The sequence below is a fragment of the Poecilia reticulata genome, linkage group LG9 (genome assembly GCF_000633615.1).
Source record: "Poecilia reticulata strain Guanapo linkage group LG9, Guppy_female_1.0+MT, whole genome shotgun sequence".
Lineage (NCBI taxonomy): Eukaryota > Metazoa > Chordata > Actinopteri > Cyprinodontiformes > Poeciliidae > Poecilia > Poecilia reticulata.
In genome coordinates this window covers 14,338,074-14,350,744 of record NC_024339.1, presented here as the reverse complement: position 1 = coordinate 14,350,744, position 12,671 = coordinate 14,338,074, and the positions used below count along the sequence as shown (strand labels likewise).

Below are 12,671 nucleotides of genomic sequence, written 5' to 3'. Positions count from 1 at the left end.
AGAAGCAATGTGTGACCAGGGAAAAACTGATTTTGTACTTTGTAACACTTTTTTCTGACTGTTCTTGCTGTGTACAGAGCAAGATGGCACACTCAGTGGTTTAATTAGGCTTCTGTTAGTTTTATTTCTCTGTTCCTTTACTACTGGTAATTACTTCTGGGACTGATTTTTAAACTTTTAAGGTCCCACTTTCCACTTTCATCCCCTTTTCCAAATATGGTCACTTCTGGCTCCCCAATGTCAACATGTGCAAAACTGATACCTTAAACAAAATCAAACAGGAAACTAAAAATGTAAACATGAAGCAGGTATTAGAAAATAACACCCACTAATTCCCAGATTCACCAACATTTAACAAAAACATCGCATTAGCTCTCTAAACTATGTTCTAATGATATTTCAAGCAAGCCAAAGCTAGTGACTCCCAAAGTAGTACATTGACTGTGCAAACAGGTATTACAAGTAAGCTAATGCAGAGCTTTGCATGTGAACATCAGATCCTGGATTTCCCCTGGAAAGGGATTTTTCTGAAATCTGTAAATTACCTCCTTCGGTGAAAAGAAGTGCTTTTGGATTTTCTTGTAGCTTCTTGAATTCTTCACAAGAATGAACTTTTTCAGAGGTCATGTTGTCAGGATCTTATTGCCGGCTTATTGTTTTCTCAGAAGATAATATCCAGATGCAGAAATAATGTTTATTTTGAGGACCTTGGGGGGATTTCTTCACAGAAAGTGTTGCTAGAGAAGTTGAGCCTATTGTTTCTATTGTAGCTGCCCCATTCTCTCTACTTTAGCTTTATGCGTCATTTTGTGATGCACTTATGATTATGGTTGGATGCTGTAACTCTTTAGTCAGTGAAGGGTCACTGAAGACAGCAGCAAAGGTAAGTCAGGACGTTGAGGATCTGGCACAAGGACAGTGAACAGCACCAGTTCTTGTGTTTGGATATAATAAAATCTATTTTTAAAAGTGTAAACCATTTTTATGGAAGGATGCCACATCACCTGGGCTATGCAGTGGTGCAGTTATTGCACCAAGAAGGCCCTGCATTGGAATCACAGGGTGTTTCTGCGTAGAGTTGGCATTTTCCCTCTATGTGTTCATTGGTCTCTCTGGATATTCCTGTTTCTTCCAACAGTCCACTGATGGATATCAAGGTTGTCCGTATGAGTAAGTGTGTGTAAGTGTGTGCATGGTTGCTTGCCCAGTGTGTCACTCTGTCGTGCTGTGTATATACCTTCTGTCCCAATTCATATTCACAAGCTCTCACCCAGCCATTGATCCTGCAAAGGCAAACAGAACCAGACGACTGATGGATGAATGAATGGAAACCATATCAAAATTCATAAATGAGTCTTTAGACAACAATGTCATCTTGTAGCAACTAATGTCACTCAATTATTTAAACATTTTTGAATTAGCTTGAGTTAAAACAGTACCTCAAGTTTAGTTCATAACATTTGTTACTTTAAAATCAATCACTTCTTACAAAGATGATTTATATCATTATTCCTGATACCTTGACAGGAGCACTCTGAGGGAGGTGCGTGACCAACTGTTCACTTTTTTTTTCATTATTTTACTGATCAAGTCTGGATCAGAAAAACATATCACTCAACAATTATGACGATTAAATAGCTTAAAATTAAGAAATTGATTCAGTTTTGACTTGAATTTTTTACTGCATTTTAGACAATTTATTGGATCAAGAGATGAGATTTTTATCTATATTTGACAACATTACTCCCCTCCACAGTACAAAGGTCATCTTTTGAACCTCAAATATGAATTTTACTGTTGTTCTTCCACATAACTCAACAAGGCAATAATTTATGGTCCAAACAACAGCTGGGCATTCTTACATACTGTTCAGGCTGCCCTCTTGATGATGCAAACAGCTCAAACCACGCACGCCACGGATGGCTGATGTCAGCAAAAATGGCACAAATGTGACACCGTAACAGTTGGTGTCAAGCACTGATGCACGTAAATGTGGAAAGTTGTGTCATTTGGAAAATCAGCTACAGGCAACAATCCTCCATAAAAGTAAAGCTGTATAATTATAACCTCCTGTAAATATGGCATTAATTCTTATCCACTTTCCTTTCTTGCTGTTTGTGTTTTGTGTAGCTCTTATTAATATGTGGTATTCGATTTCTTGACTTCCCCTGTTCTCCACAGTAAAAGCAGATCATAATGTATTGTGGAGTCTGAAGCAATAGCTGAACGCCTGTTTAATCATCACGTCACATGCTAAGCATAAACTTGATTCTCATGTCAGATTCTTCCCTTCTCGTCCAGAGATTTTCAAAAGATAACCTACTTGGAAACACAGAGAGATCATGTGACCTGGACGCTTTCAAGTCTTGCCAGAAGGCCTCAGCAGACCTCACACTCGACAAATTAAATGCTGTGTCTGCCGGCATCCATCACACTACAGAGAGTCTATGGAGTGCTATTCAAACTGTCTGCCTCTCTAAACATGAAATCGGTATGTTACCCCTGGGATGAGGCAGTGTGACCTCCTCCCTCATTATTTGGTGTGTATTTGCAGGATCCCAGATAACTGAATGCCGACAAACCAAGATGTGGCAATTTGTGCACCACCTCCTTTTAATCTGCGAGGGACGTGGCTCTGAAGTAATCATACAACATGTGCATATTCACGTGTTGTAGGGACGCTGCATGATGACTGACTTAGAGAAAAACATTTAATTTCAAACCTTGCTTGGTTGATTTTACTTACTTTAAAAAAATTGAACTTGATCTAAAATTTCTGTCAGGCATATGATTCACTGCACTGACCTGTTGGAGCTGTTTTCGAATGGAAAAGCGGATAACTCATTGTGTTTGTTATAAACATAGGCTGAATGCAATTTCCAAAATATGCCACATGTCTGAAGGTCATGCTTGCTATTTGTTTTGCCTTTACATACTTTGTAGTCTTGCCAATCGTCTGTGTAGTATAGCAATAAATAAATGAAAATATAACCATCTTTTGAAAAAGCGACATCACTTACGCTTCTTCTGTAACAACTATTATCTTGAAGCTGTTTTCCAACTTGAAGGTTAAGACATAAATTACATTTTCTCTGCCTTTTATATGTGGAGGAATGACAAAGAGAAATGGAGTGCTGTGTCGCATCATATTTATACCCCAGGGAAACAGGACGTTCTGGATTAGGTTCCTAGATACTCTGGTCTCCTGTAGACTTGTGTCACATTCGTTTTGTAGGAATAATAAGGGTGTCCTCTATAAAAAGGATTTTTTTAGACCAGGCAGTTATTTAAAGGTTAACATTTCTTTGTTTTTCTACTACTGCAAAAAGAAATTACTTACAGACCTTTTGAAGAGTGGAGAATATTGTCAAACCATGAAGACCTCTCAATAACTATTATTTAGTTGAGACATAAGGCTGAACAGTGAAGCAGTTGGTTCTGTTGCTTTGGACCCAGAAGATCCTGAGTCTTTCAGCATACGGTCTTTCTGGATGTTCTCTCCAGTCATGTGTGGATTTTCTCTGGTTACTACAACTTCCTTCCACTGTTCAATAAAATTGGTCTCTAAAACTTTAGGTGTGTGTGAGCATTGTTGTGTATCTGTGTTGCCGTGTGATGGACTGGTGTACCCTGCCTCTTGCTCAATGACTGCTGGGGATAGGTACCAGCCCCCCTGCAAGGACAAACAGGTATAGACAATGGCTGGATAGTTGAGACATCACTGGATTTTAAGAAAAGAAAAAGGATTTCCTAAGATCTGTCACCCAATGATCTTTTAACACATGCTGTGCAAATGTTACTCAACCAAATTGGATGACGATAAATCCTTGCAACATCATAAGCAGGAAGAACATGACAAGCACATACATGGAAGATGCACACAATGATGTTGAAATGTTTGACAGATGGACTTCACTTCTTTCTTCCCTTTTTCCCAGAAAGAAACTAAAACAAGAGTGTACTATCCTTACTTGGAATATTGGTAAAGAATCATTAGAGCAGGTTCTGTTTTCTCAAGATCTAAAAACAGAAGCCGTATGGTAGGAGAGCGGTGCCTAGACTTGACTGGATAGCAGAATACAAGAGAGAATGTTACAGTACATCATGTGTATATGAATGCAGAACAGTTTCTGATTATTGAGAAATAGCAACGATCGCCCTGAAGGAGAAACATCAATTTGTTGTAAAACCCTGCTGTGTCTTTTTTCATGACACAAAGTTTCTGTTTTGAATCTGGAGTTCCCCTGAATTTTGGTATTTGTCTTTGAGGAACGAGCACAGACAAGTAAAAGAAGAACCTCTTTGCAAAGAAATTGTTAGAATAAGTTTATTATACTATATCTATTGAATTTAAAAATCTTAAACATGTGCAAGCAGTAGCACCCTCTTGAGGGAGGGAAATATTTTAACCCACTTCTGTGGCAAATTTAGTTTTTTTCCAAACATCTATAGTCATCATTCCAAAGAAATCTTCTTTAGGGATCATGGCCAGCGATCAAAGATCTAGGATTATTTATCTTTTCAGCATTGATGAAGCTATATTGTCTTTTTTCTAAATTTGTTATGAGTGCAAATAGATTTTTATCCTAAATGCCTGTTATTTTAGGTTCCCTTGTGGTTTAAGTCATGAGTAAAATGAATGGAGATCCAGCTGGCTTCAAAGTTGGACTTTTATTAATTTGCTGCTAAGTAAGTAAGATAGGTAAGTTAAGTAAGTAAATTATTTGGAAAATGGCCAAAATAAGCCCAGGACCCCTTGAAATCTGGTGTCTGGATAAAAGCCCCAAGACGCTCACACTCAAAGTTTTCCTTAAGATTTCATCATGTTTTAAGCACAATTCATATGTACAATGCATTGCAAAAGAATTCGCACCCCTTGAACTTTTAGATATTTTGCTGCATTATGACTGTAAACGTCAACGCATTTTAATTAATGGTCTTTTTTTCTTTTTTTTTTTAGTCAGAGCTGGGCTATAAAGCTTCAAAGCAAAAGTAATAGAAGGTCAGACTAAATCAAAATGAAACTTTTTAGTCTACACGAAGGCACAAGGTGTGGGATTGTAGGTCAATCTGAACACCATCCACTCAGCAAATCCCGGTTGTGGCAGCATGATGCTGTGAGGATCATGCTCTTTCTTGACTGGGAGAAAGGGAAGATGGACAGATACAGGTAAGTACTCAAAGAGAACCTATAAGAGATTACCTAACACTTGAGACTGTGATGGAGGTTAACCCTTCAGTACTGTTTCGAGAAATGTACATCATGTGTTAAAATGTCCCAGTCAAATCCAGACCTAGATGTATTTAAGAATGTCTGGGAAGACTGAAAAACTGATACTAACAGACGGTCTTTTTGCAAAGAAGAAGAGGCTAAAATATCAGCCAAAGCTGGTGGATACATATTAAAGTTTTATTAGTCAAAGTTCACAATCCTTGTAGAACTGAGGCTCTTCCAAGGTCTGATCCCTGGAAACTCCCTTGAAAAGCCAGACACAGACACAGACTGTGATTTTTACAAGAAACTGATGGCATTAAGCAAACTAATATACTCCTTCTCCAAATGATAACAGAGAAGTGAGTCACCCAAGCAAATTGATGCTATGGCGAGGGGGGAACATAGCCTCCCCACACAACCAGACTTATCAACCTCCTGCAGAGATTGTTGTGTCTCCTTCTCTGTAGAATAAGTCATCAGTTTCCAGAAGTAATAAGGCAAATTCATGAGTCTAATCACAACCAGAAACACACAGTAAATGTAATTTCACAATTATGTGTGGTACCCATGAAAACATTCTTGCTCTGCTACTAATACTTTGGGATTTCAGCGCAACATGACCAGACAGGTCATGAGGATGACAAAGTATTTCAGCAATCTTGTTTCTTTTATCCAAGGAAGAAAAAAAAAAAAAAGCGAAACTGAAATCAAATTCCTGGTGAATAAAGCTGACACAGCTGATTCTAATTAAATGTACGAGAAAATGATAGATGTTAAAATATCACCACTGCATGGGGCAAAAGATGTTCTTTGAAATTCAATATTCTGAGTTACAGTCAAAACAAAACTGGATGCACATGCTATAGTTTATACTGAATTGAACTGAAATTAGTTTGTTGATCACAGGGGAAATTCACATTTCAGTTCAACCTGTGCAAAGAACAACACATAAACATTCATTCTAGACATGACATTGGAGGCAGATGCAACCATAAACCAGTCTGTTTACTGAATCAGTGGAAAAACTCTAAAACTAAGACTCATTTGTCAAAGAGTTCAAATTAGTAATGAGCCGTTGCAGCATTCCTATGTTGAGGTGAAGGAACTTTTGAGTGAGTTTAGCTTGAGGTAAAGTCAGTTTGATCAATTATTCAGACAAAATGAAAACATATCGAGTGACACAAATGAGTAACCTCTTCGGAAGCACTTTTCAGCATAAAATGACTTCAAATTATTGAACTCCAACTTCTGTCTCAGTTCTGTATGTTAGTACAGGTTTGAAGCTGTTCAGATGCTAACTATGAGTAAAATGTAAATATTTAATCCAACTTCTTCTCCAAACCATTTGACCTTAGCTGTCCCATTAAGGAACTGATATTAAATGTTGTCCATATTGGTTATTTTCCACCCGTGTGTGGAAAATAACAGTGTTGGTGCCTGATCTCCAGCAGCATTGGGCGAGAGGTGGGTTCACCCTGAACAGGTTTATAGCCTGTTATGAGGCATTACAGAGACACACAACTATGCACACACTAAGACCTGAGGCTGTTTGGAGTAACAACCTAAAATGGAAGAAGTCAGATGCAAGTAAACGTGCAAACTCTATGGAGAAAGAACCAAAGTCAGGATTTGAACCAAAAGCATTCTTATTTTGAGGAAACAGCACTAATATTGTTCATCACTAGTGGAATAATGTTTATGAAAACAGTTTTTATTCTTACATTTTCTGTCATAAATCACCCCAATCCTCTCCATCCAGTCTATCACCACCTTTATCATATACTTCTCATTTGGAAGGCATTTAAACTTTACCACTTTTAAGTTTGCATTACCCCACCGAATGCTTTCTGTAGATCCAATATAGTTCCAACTGCATTCCTGAGGAGAGGGGGAAGGTAACGTTTTGAAACAGAATTAAATCTTTAAAACTGAACTGATTGGTTCCTAGGATAGCAAAAGAGTTTCTCACTTCTCTTGTTATCCCATCAGTCCAGTTTACTCATTTAGTCCCAGTTCAAGCACCACTCAACTCTTTCCCCATACATTTATGGATCTGGTTCCCCCCAAAATATTGTGGAGACTAGATTCAGAAAAACTGGTTTAACACTTACCAAGAGGTCAAATGCCATTAAAAAAAAACAAATATAAAGTCTATTGCAAATCACAGCCACAATTAGAGTTGCTGTACAATGACTGAGAATATCAGCCGACATTTAAAAGGGAAACAAATTACAAGAAAAGTTTCTACAAATTACTTTATTTTGCAAAAATATTTACAGTATTTACACACACCCCAAAAATGACACTTTGTAACACTATGTTGTATTTAACGGGTCAAAATACAGTGTATCAGTAATCTCTCAGCAGTTCTTGGTCACAGACACACACACACAAATACTGCATCTGGAAAAATTAAACATGCATCATTATGGGATGTGCTGATAAGTTATGTTGGTCTTGCAGTGCTTTATTTTTTAATAAATAATTTTTAAAAATGTACAGTATGTACTACAATGGCTGGCATTTCCTGGCACGAAGCTCCACTTCACTAATCCGCAGAAGAGTAACGTTCCACGACTTTCCCAGCAGTCTCAATGCAGACGGGACCTCCAAGGCCACGACCCAGTCCACCTTTCTTGTAGACAAGACCCCCAAAGTCCTCATTCCAAGAAACTTTCACGTCCTGAAGCCTCCTTCCCCAGTGCACCAATAAATCCAACAAAAGTGCAGAAGTGACAAGATGCTCCTCCTCCTCCTCTGACCCACACTGGGGCTCCCCGTGGTGACTGTGTATTGGTCATTTGAAGTCTCAACTTCTTACATTGGTAACCTTTAAGGAGATTCGGAATTAGACATGGAAAAAAAAAATTTAAGTGTGACAAAAATCTGTAAAAATCAAGTTGGGTACCTTTTTTTAGGTTTAACTTCCCAGCCGTCACGGCATTTAACAAAGGTTATCGACTCTCCTGGAGAGATCTCCGTTTTTGAAGGGTCTTGTGCACAGAAGGCAAACCTGCAGCAAACAAAAGAACTTTAATACAGTGCTCTCTCAACATGCCAGATCAAGGCCCTGCATGGTTTAGACATTAAAAGAGCAAAAGCAAACTGTCACCAGGCCTCTAGAGAACTTTTACACACCGAGATGGTAATTTGGCAATTAATGCAATTGCAGTGCATCAGAGACCAGCTCTTGATAACCATGTTATAGACCTTGCCATCTGCTGCTTACTTTTTCTGAGATTCTCCAGCTTTCACACGAATCCGTCGGATTTCCAGCACAGGCTTGACAGCCTTGGCGTTCCAGTTCCAGAAAGAGTTCTTGAAGTACTTTATGACAGAGCTCAAGGATTCAGAGTCCCCCTCCCAGCTCAGACGGATCTTCAGCAGATCACCAATGTCCTCTTCAGTGAACACCAAGAAAGTGTTGGTGAAGTTCAGGCCAATAGGATCAGCATGGCTGCAAAAGAGACATTGGGGGATCGTCAGGAAACCTGCTAAAGCATCTGAAGATTGAGGAACAGCAAAGATCAGGCGAGCAAAATCAGTTACATGCAACTTTTAGAGCCAGAAGCAACCAGATCCAAGTCAAATATACATTATATGGCTTTTAGCAGGTTTCCAAGAGAACCAAGCAGGCAGCTGCTTTGACATAGCTCAACCAAGAAGCTTCACGCATGGTCATGTCAAAACATTCCAGCAAGACTGGTTTTTCAGGCTAGATCTTGAACTTACACAACAAAGATGTTTCCCGTGTCGTTATGACCACCGTACAGCTTCACGTAAAATGTTGGATCTGCATTATCAAACTGCTTCCTGTTGAACACGTGCATCTTCATTTGATAGTGGTATCCTTCAAGAGAAAACCGTTAATGTTTAGTCGGTAATGTGTACACAGTAGCAGTTTACATGTCACGGGACCTCCTCTGGTTTATGGCAGAATCGCTTATCACTTACTACAACAAGTGTACAGAGTATAAGATAAAGTCGTAGTAAATTTCCAGGTCATATCCGTTTTCTTACCTCCAAAAGGAGTCTTGGCTCGGGTCTTCAGGTACATCTTACTGTTGCGTCTCTTGCGCATCTTTCTGGCATTGTAGCCAATGTTGTTGCAGCGGTTTTTGCGGCAACTGAGGCAGATCCCCTTCTTGAAGCGATCTGGCCCGGTGCATTGGTAGGCGTAGCTCATGTGCTCCTTGTTCATCAGGGAGTCCACAAACAAGTGCACGGCTCGCTCATGTTCACACTTCATCACCTCCATGAAGTCTGGAGAAAACAGAAATTAAGCACAACATTTAGGAAATTGAAACGCCCATTAGTTTAGGTCTTAAAATTACAAAAAAGGTCACGATGGACCGTCTTTAAGGACTCACTTCCTGCTGCCGCCAACATCTCACCGAGCGCACAGCCAGGCTGTACGTCACCACCGTTTGGATAGATGTCGATATCGCCAATTGGCTGCTGGATTCCAATGCTCACACCTAAAGCCTCCCGAGTGTACGTGTGCAGAACATCCACAAAGTCGGCATCGTCAGGGGACAGGCGTTTCTGCTCCTCCACACCCTCAAACATGGGCCCCGCTGGATCCAGACCTACAAGAAACCCAAAGTGGTAAGCCAACAGAATCTTAACATTTTCTAAGCAAAGTTTATTTAAAAGGGATTAAATGCATTCGTCTTACCAGTGATTCTACCAAGAGTCCCTTTTACATACGTTCCTGCAAAACCAGCTACATGAGCACCTAAACTGTATCCAATTAGATGAACATTCTCCAGAGGGAGCTTATGTTCCTCCTGTGTACACAGAAAAAGAAAAAAACATTTATTAACAGTTGCCATAAAATTGATTAATCAAGTCTGCAGTGCTGCTGAACCAGTTGCAATCTGAACATGAAAACTGTTAAAACTACACAGCAGTGAGGTTTTTGAGACGTGACTGGAATATGTGCATGCAAAAGTGTTATTTTCATTGCTAGTTTCTGCAAAAAAAAAAAAAAAAAAAAAAACATAAAATCCAAAGTAAATCTTTGACAAATCCTTTCAATGCTTTTGCCAGTATATGTAAAACCTAGTGACTCACTCGAAAAGGGAAACTTAAATGTTTTCTCAAACCATGTGGTTCATGAGTATATTCTTTGTTAGCATTTATGCAGTTTTCACTACAACTGTGATTCACAAGAGGAAGTCTTTTCGGATGTTATGTCACACACACACACACCTGTAGCCAGTCGAGCATTTTGGCAATGTCTACCCCAACAGCAAGTGTGTGGTTGACTGCGTCGGGGTAGAGCTGCTGAGCCAAAGGTATCCAGTCGACAACCACCACGTTGGCTTCGTTTTCACGCTGCATCACTGCAGAGACGAGCTTATGCATCCAGGTTTCGAAAATGCCGCTCATCTGAAGGGACATGAACAGAATTAGAACCGAGGCAGATTTCGTCTTCATTGGACATTTCACTTCCTTTCAATCTTTGAGGTGGATTTTAAAACTAGATTAACGTAAAGCAGGCGTTTACCGTCCAGCCATGGATGATGAAGATGGTCTTGGCTGTAGAGTTGAAGCCACATTCTTCTAAACAGGCCTTCTTGCCAGTTTGCAGGTAGCACCCTTCTTGGTCCAAGTCTAAACTTTTCCTCATGTTGTACTTAATCCTGCCATGGACAGCCTCCCAGTCCGTTGATTCAAACCCCTCGTCTTCACCTGGTGAGAAAAAACGCAATTAAAAACGTTGGAACGGATCAAGTGGTCGTTCAATTTAAGTGCTCCATGAGAAACTACGACCAAATAATGGCAACAGCCACAAATATCAAAAGTGCTCCTAGAACAGCAAGCGTCATTTGTGCGCTACTCAGTTTGAAGTGGATGTTAAAGAGTCATTCTATTCCAGAATCAACACATGCATGCTGAATTGCTGCAAAGTCACAGTGAGTGGATGCAACTGTCTTGGCAGCACAAAATGAAATTTCATTTTAAACCATTGCAATAGTACTTATTGCATTTATTTATATACTGTGGATGTGGTGGCTTGTAAAGCCACTCCCCGTCATGAATTGGCTTGTATATCACCGAACCAAAAATGCAACAAGAAAAATGATACAAAACATTTAAAAAGAAAAAAAAAAAAGTTGGTATTAGAAAAAAAAGACCGATTTGGATCATGTGACTTTAAACTAAAGCCTATTGAGGGTCTAAACTTTGGCACTTGAAGCGGCCGACCGGCTGATGCATCAGACATCTGCTGCACAAAAGGAGCGCAAACCTGCATGGGCACTTCACTCCCTCTCACACCGCTGCAGCTCGTAATTACGGCATTTTACGCGCCTCATTCAGACCTGAATGCCACATTTCTGAAATGACCCTGCTGCTCTGGCGCAAAGATTCTCTGGAACCAACCAGAACCGAGTCAAATAAAACTTGCTTCCCCCTCATCCGGACGCAGGAGATCCAATTTAATTCAGCGTTTAATTGACTGGCCGAGTGGATTTTAATGACAAGGCCAGCAGAAGCTCGCCGCGCGGTGGCTGACCATCACCACAATTTGTTCAACGTAAACACCCTTTAATTGGACACAGTGGCCAGAATGACTTCAGCCGAGCGGTCAGTAGTAAAAACGCGGATTCAGCGGAACACATGTCCGAATGGTTTAAACAGACAGAACAGAGGTGGGGGAAGAGACGTGGCGTGGTGGAGAGAACCTCCCTTCAAGAGTCTAAAAAAAGGACACGTCGCAGTCTTGGCTCATTGGATCCATCCCGCTTTTCTGCTTTGGATCGCTTATTCTGGATGGGTTTTCTGTTATACATTCATCCCATTCAGGGCGGGAACTGTGAATTTATTAAGAAATCACTAAAGGTTATTGTCAGCTATGTTAGAATCAAGCAATGCCATTTAAAAAAAAAAAAAGCAGACAAAGAAATGAATGAACAATAGACTTGGAGCGCTTACCTTTAAGAACACTGTTTTCCCCTAAAGCGGACGACACATACTGTAGAAAAGTCCATAATAAAAATATCTTGAGATTCATTTCTCAATCACAGAGGAAGCAACACTTTAAAAAAAAAAAAAGCTGTAAGCGAGTCTAAAATGTTCTGGGTGGGTTTTTTGTTGTTGTTGTTGTTGTTGTTGCTGCTCCTTGAGGTAAAGCAGTGAATGTTGATCCAGTGACAAAGTGGGACAGAGAACCGGCGCGTCCTGTTTTTGGATGCTCGCCTCCAGGAGACCGACTCTACAACTACTTGAATCTGCCGGCTGAACGTCCCCCTTTTCAGTTTTAAATACGTTCTCGTTGTAGTCATCTGATCATCGGCTGATCTATCGCGGATCTTATTGGTCAAGCCCCCGATTGTTTACGCCGAAGGGCGTGGCGTCTCTTGAATGGAGAAAGAGTAGTAGTTCCTCACGTTTTTTGTGTGTGACGCAAGCCCCGTTGGCATGGCTTGTCAGATGCCCTGTCGCTGTT

At 40.1% G+C, this 12,671-nt stretch overlaps 1 protein-coding gene across 1 annotated transcript; it reads right to left on the bottom strand.

The window, feature by feature from the left end:
• Positions 1–7,455: 7,455 nt before the first annotated feature.
• On the bottom strand, positions 7,456–12,467 carry lipg (lipase, endothelial). Its single transcript, XM_008418087.2, has 10 exons — positions 12,158–12,467; positions 10,728–10,912; positions 10,430–10,609; positions 9,894–10,005; positions 9,586–9,804; positions 9,236–9,478; positions 8,948–9,065; positions 8,445–8,672; positions 8,124–8,228; positions 7,456–8,045 (listed from the first exon to the last, which is right to left on the bottom strand). The coding sequence occupies exons 1-10, from the start codon at positions 12,234–12,236 to the stop codon at positions 8,033–8,035; spliced, it is 1,482 nt and encodes a 493-aa protein (XP_008416309.1). The 5' UTR covers positions 12,237–12,467; the 3' UTR covers positions 7,456–8,032.
• Positions 12,468–12,671: the final 204 nt, after the last annotated feature.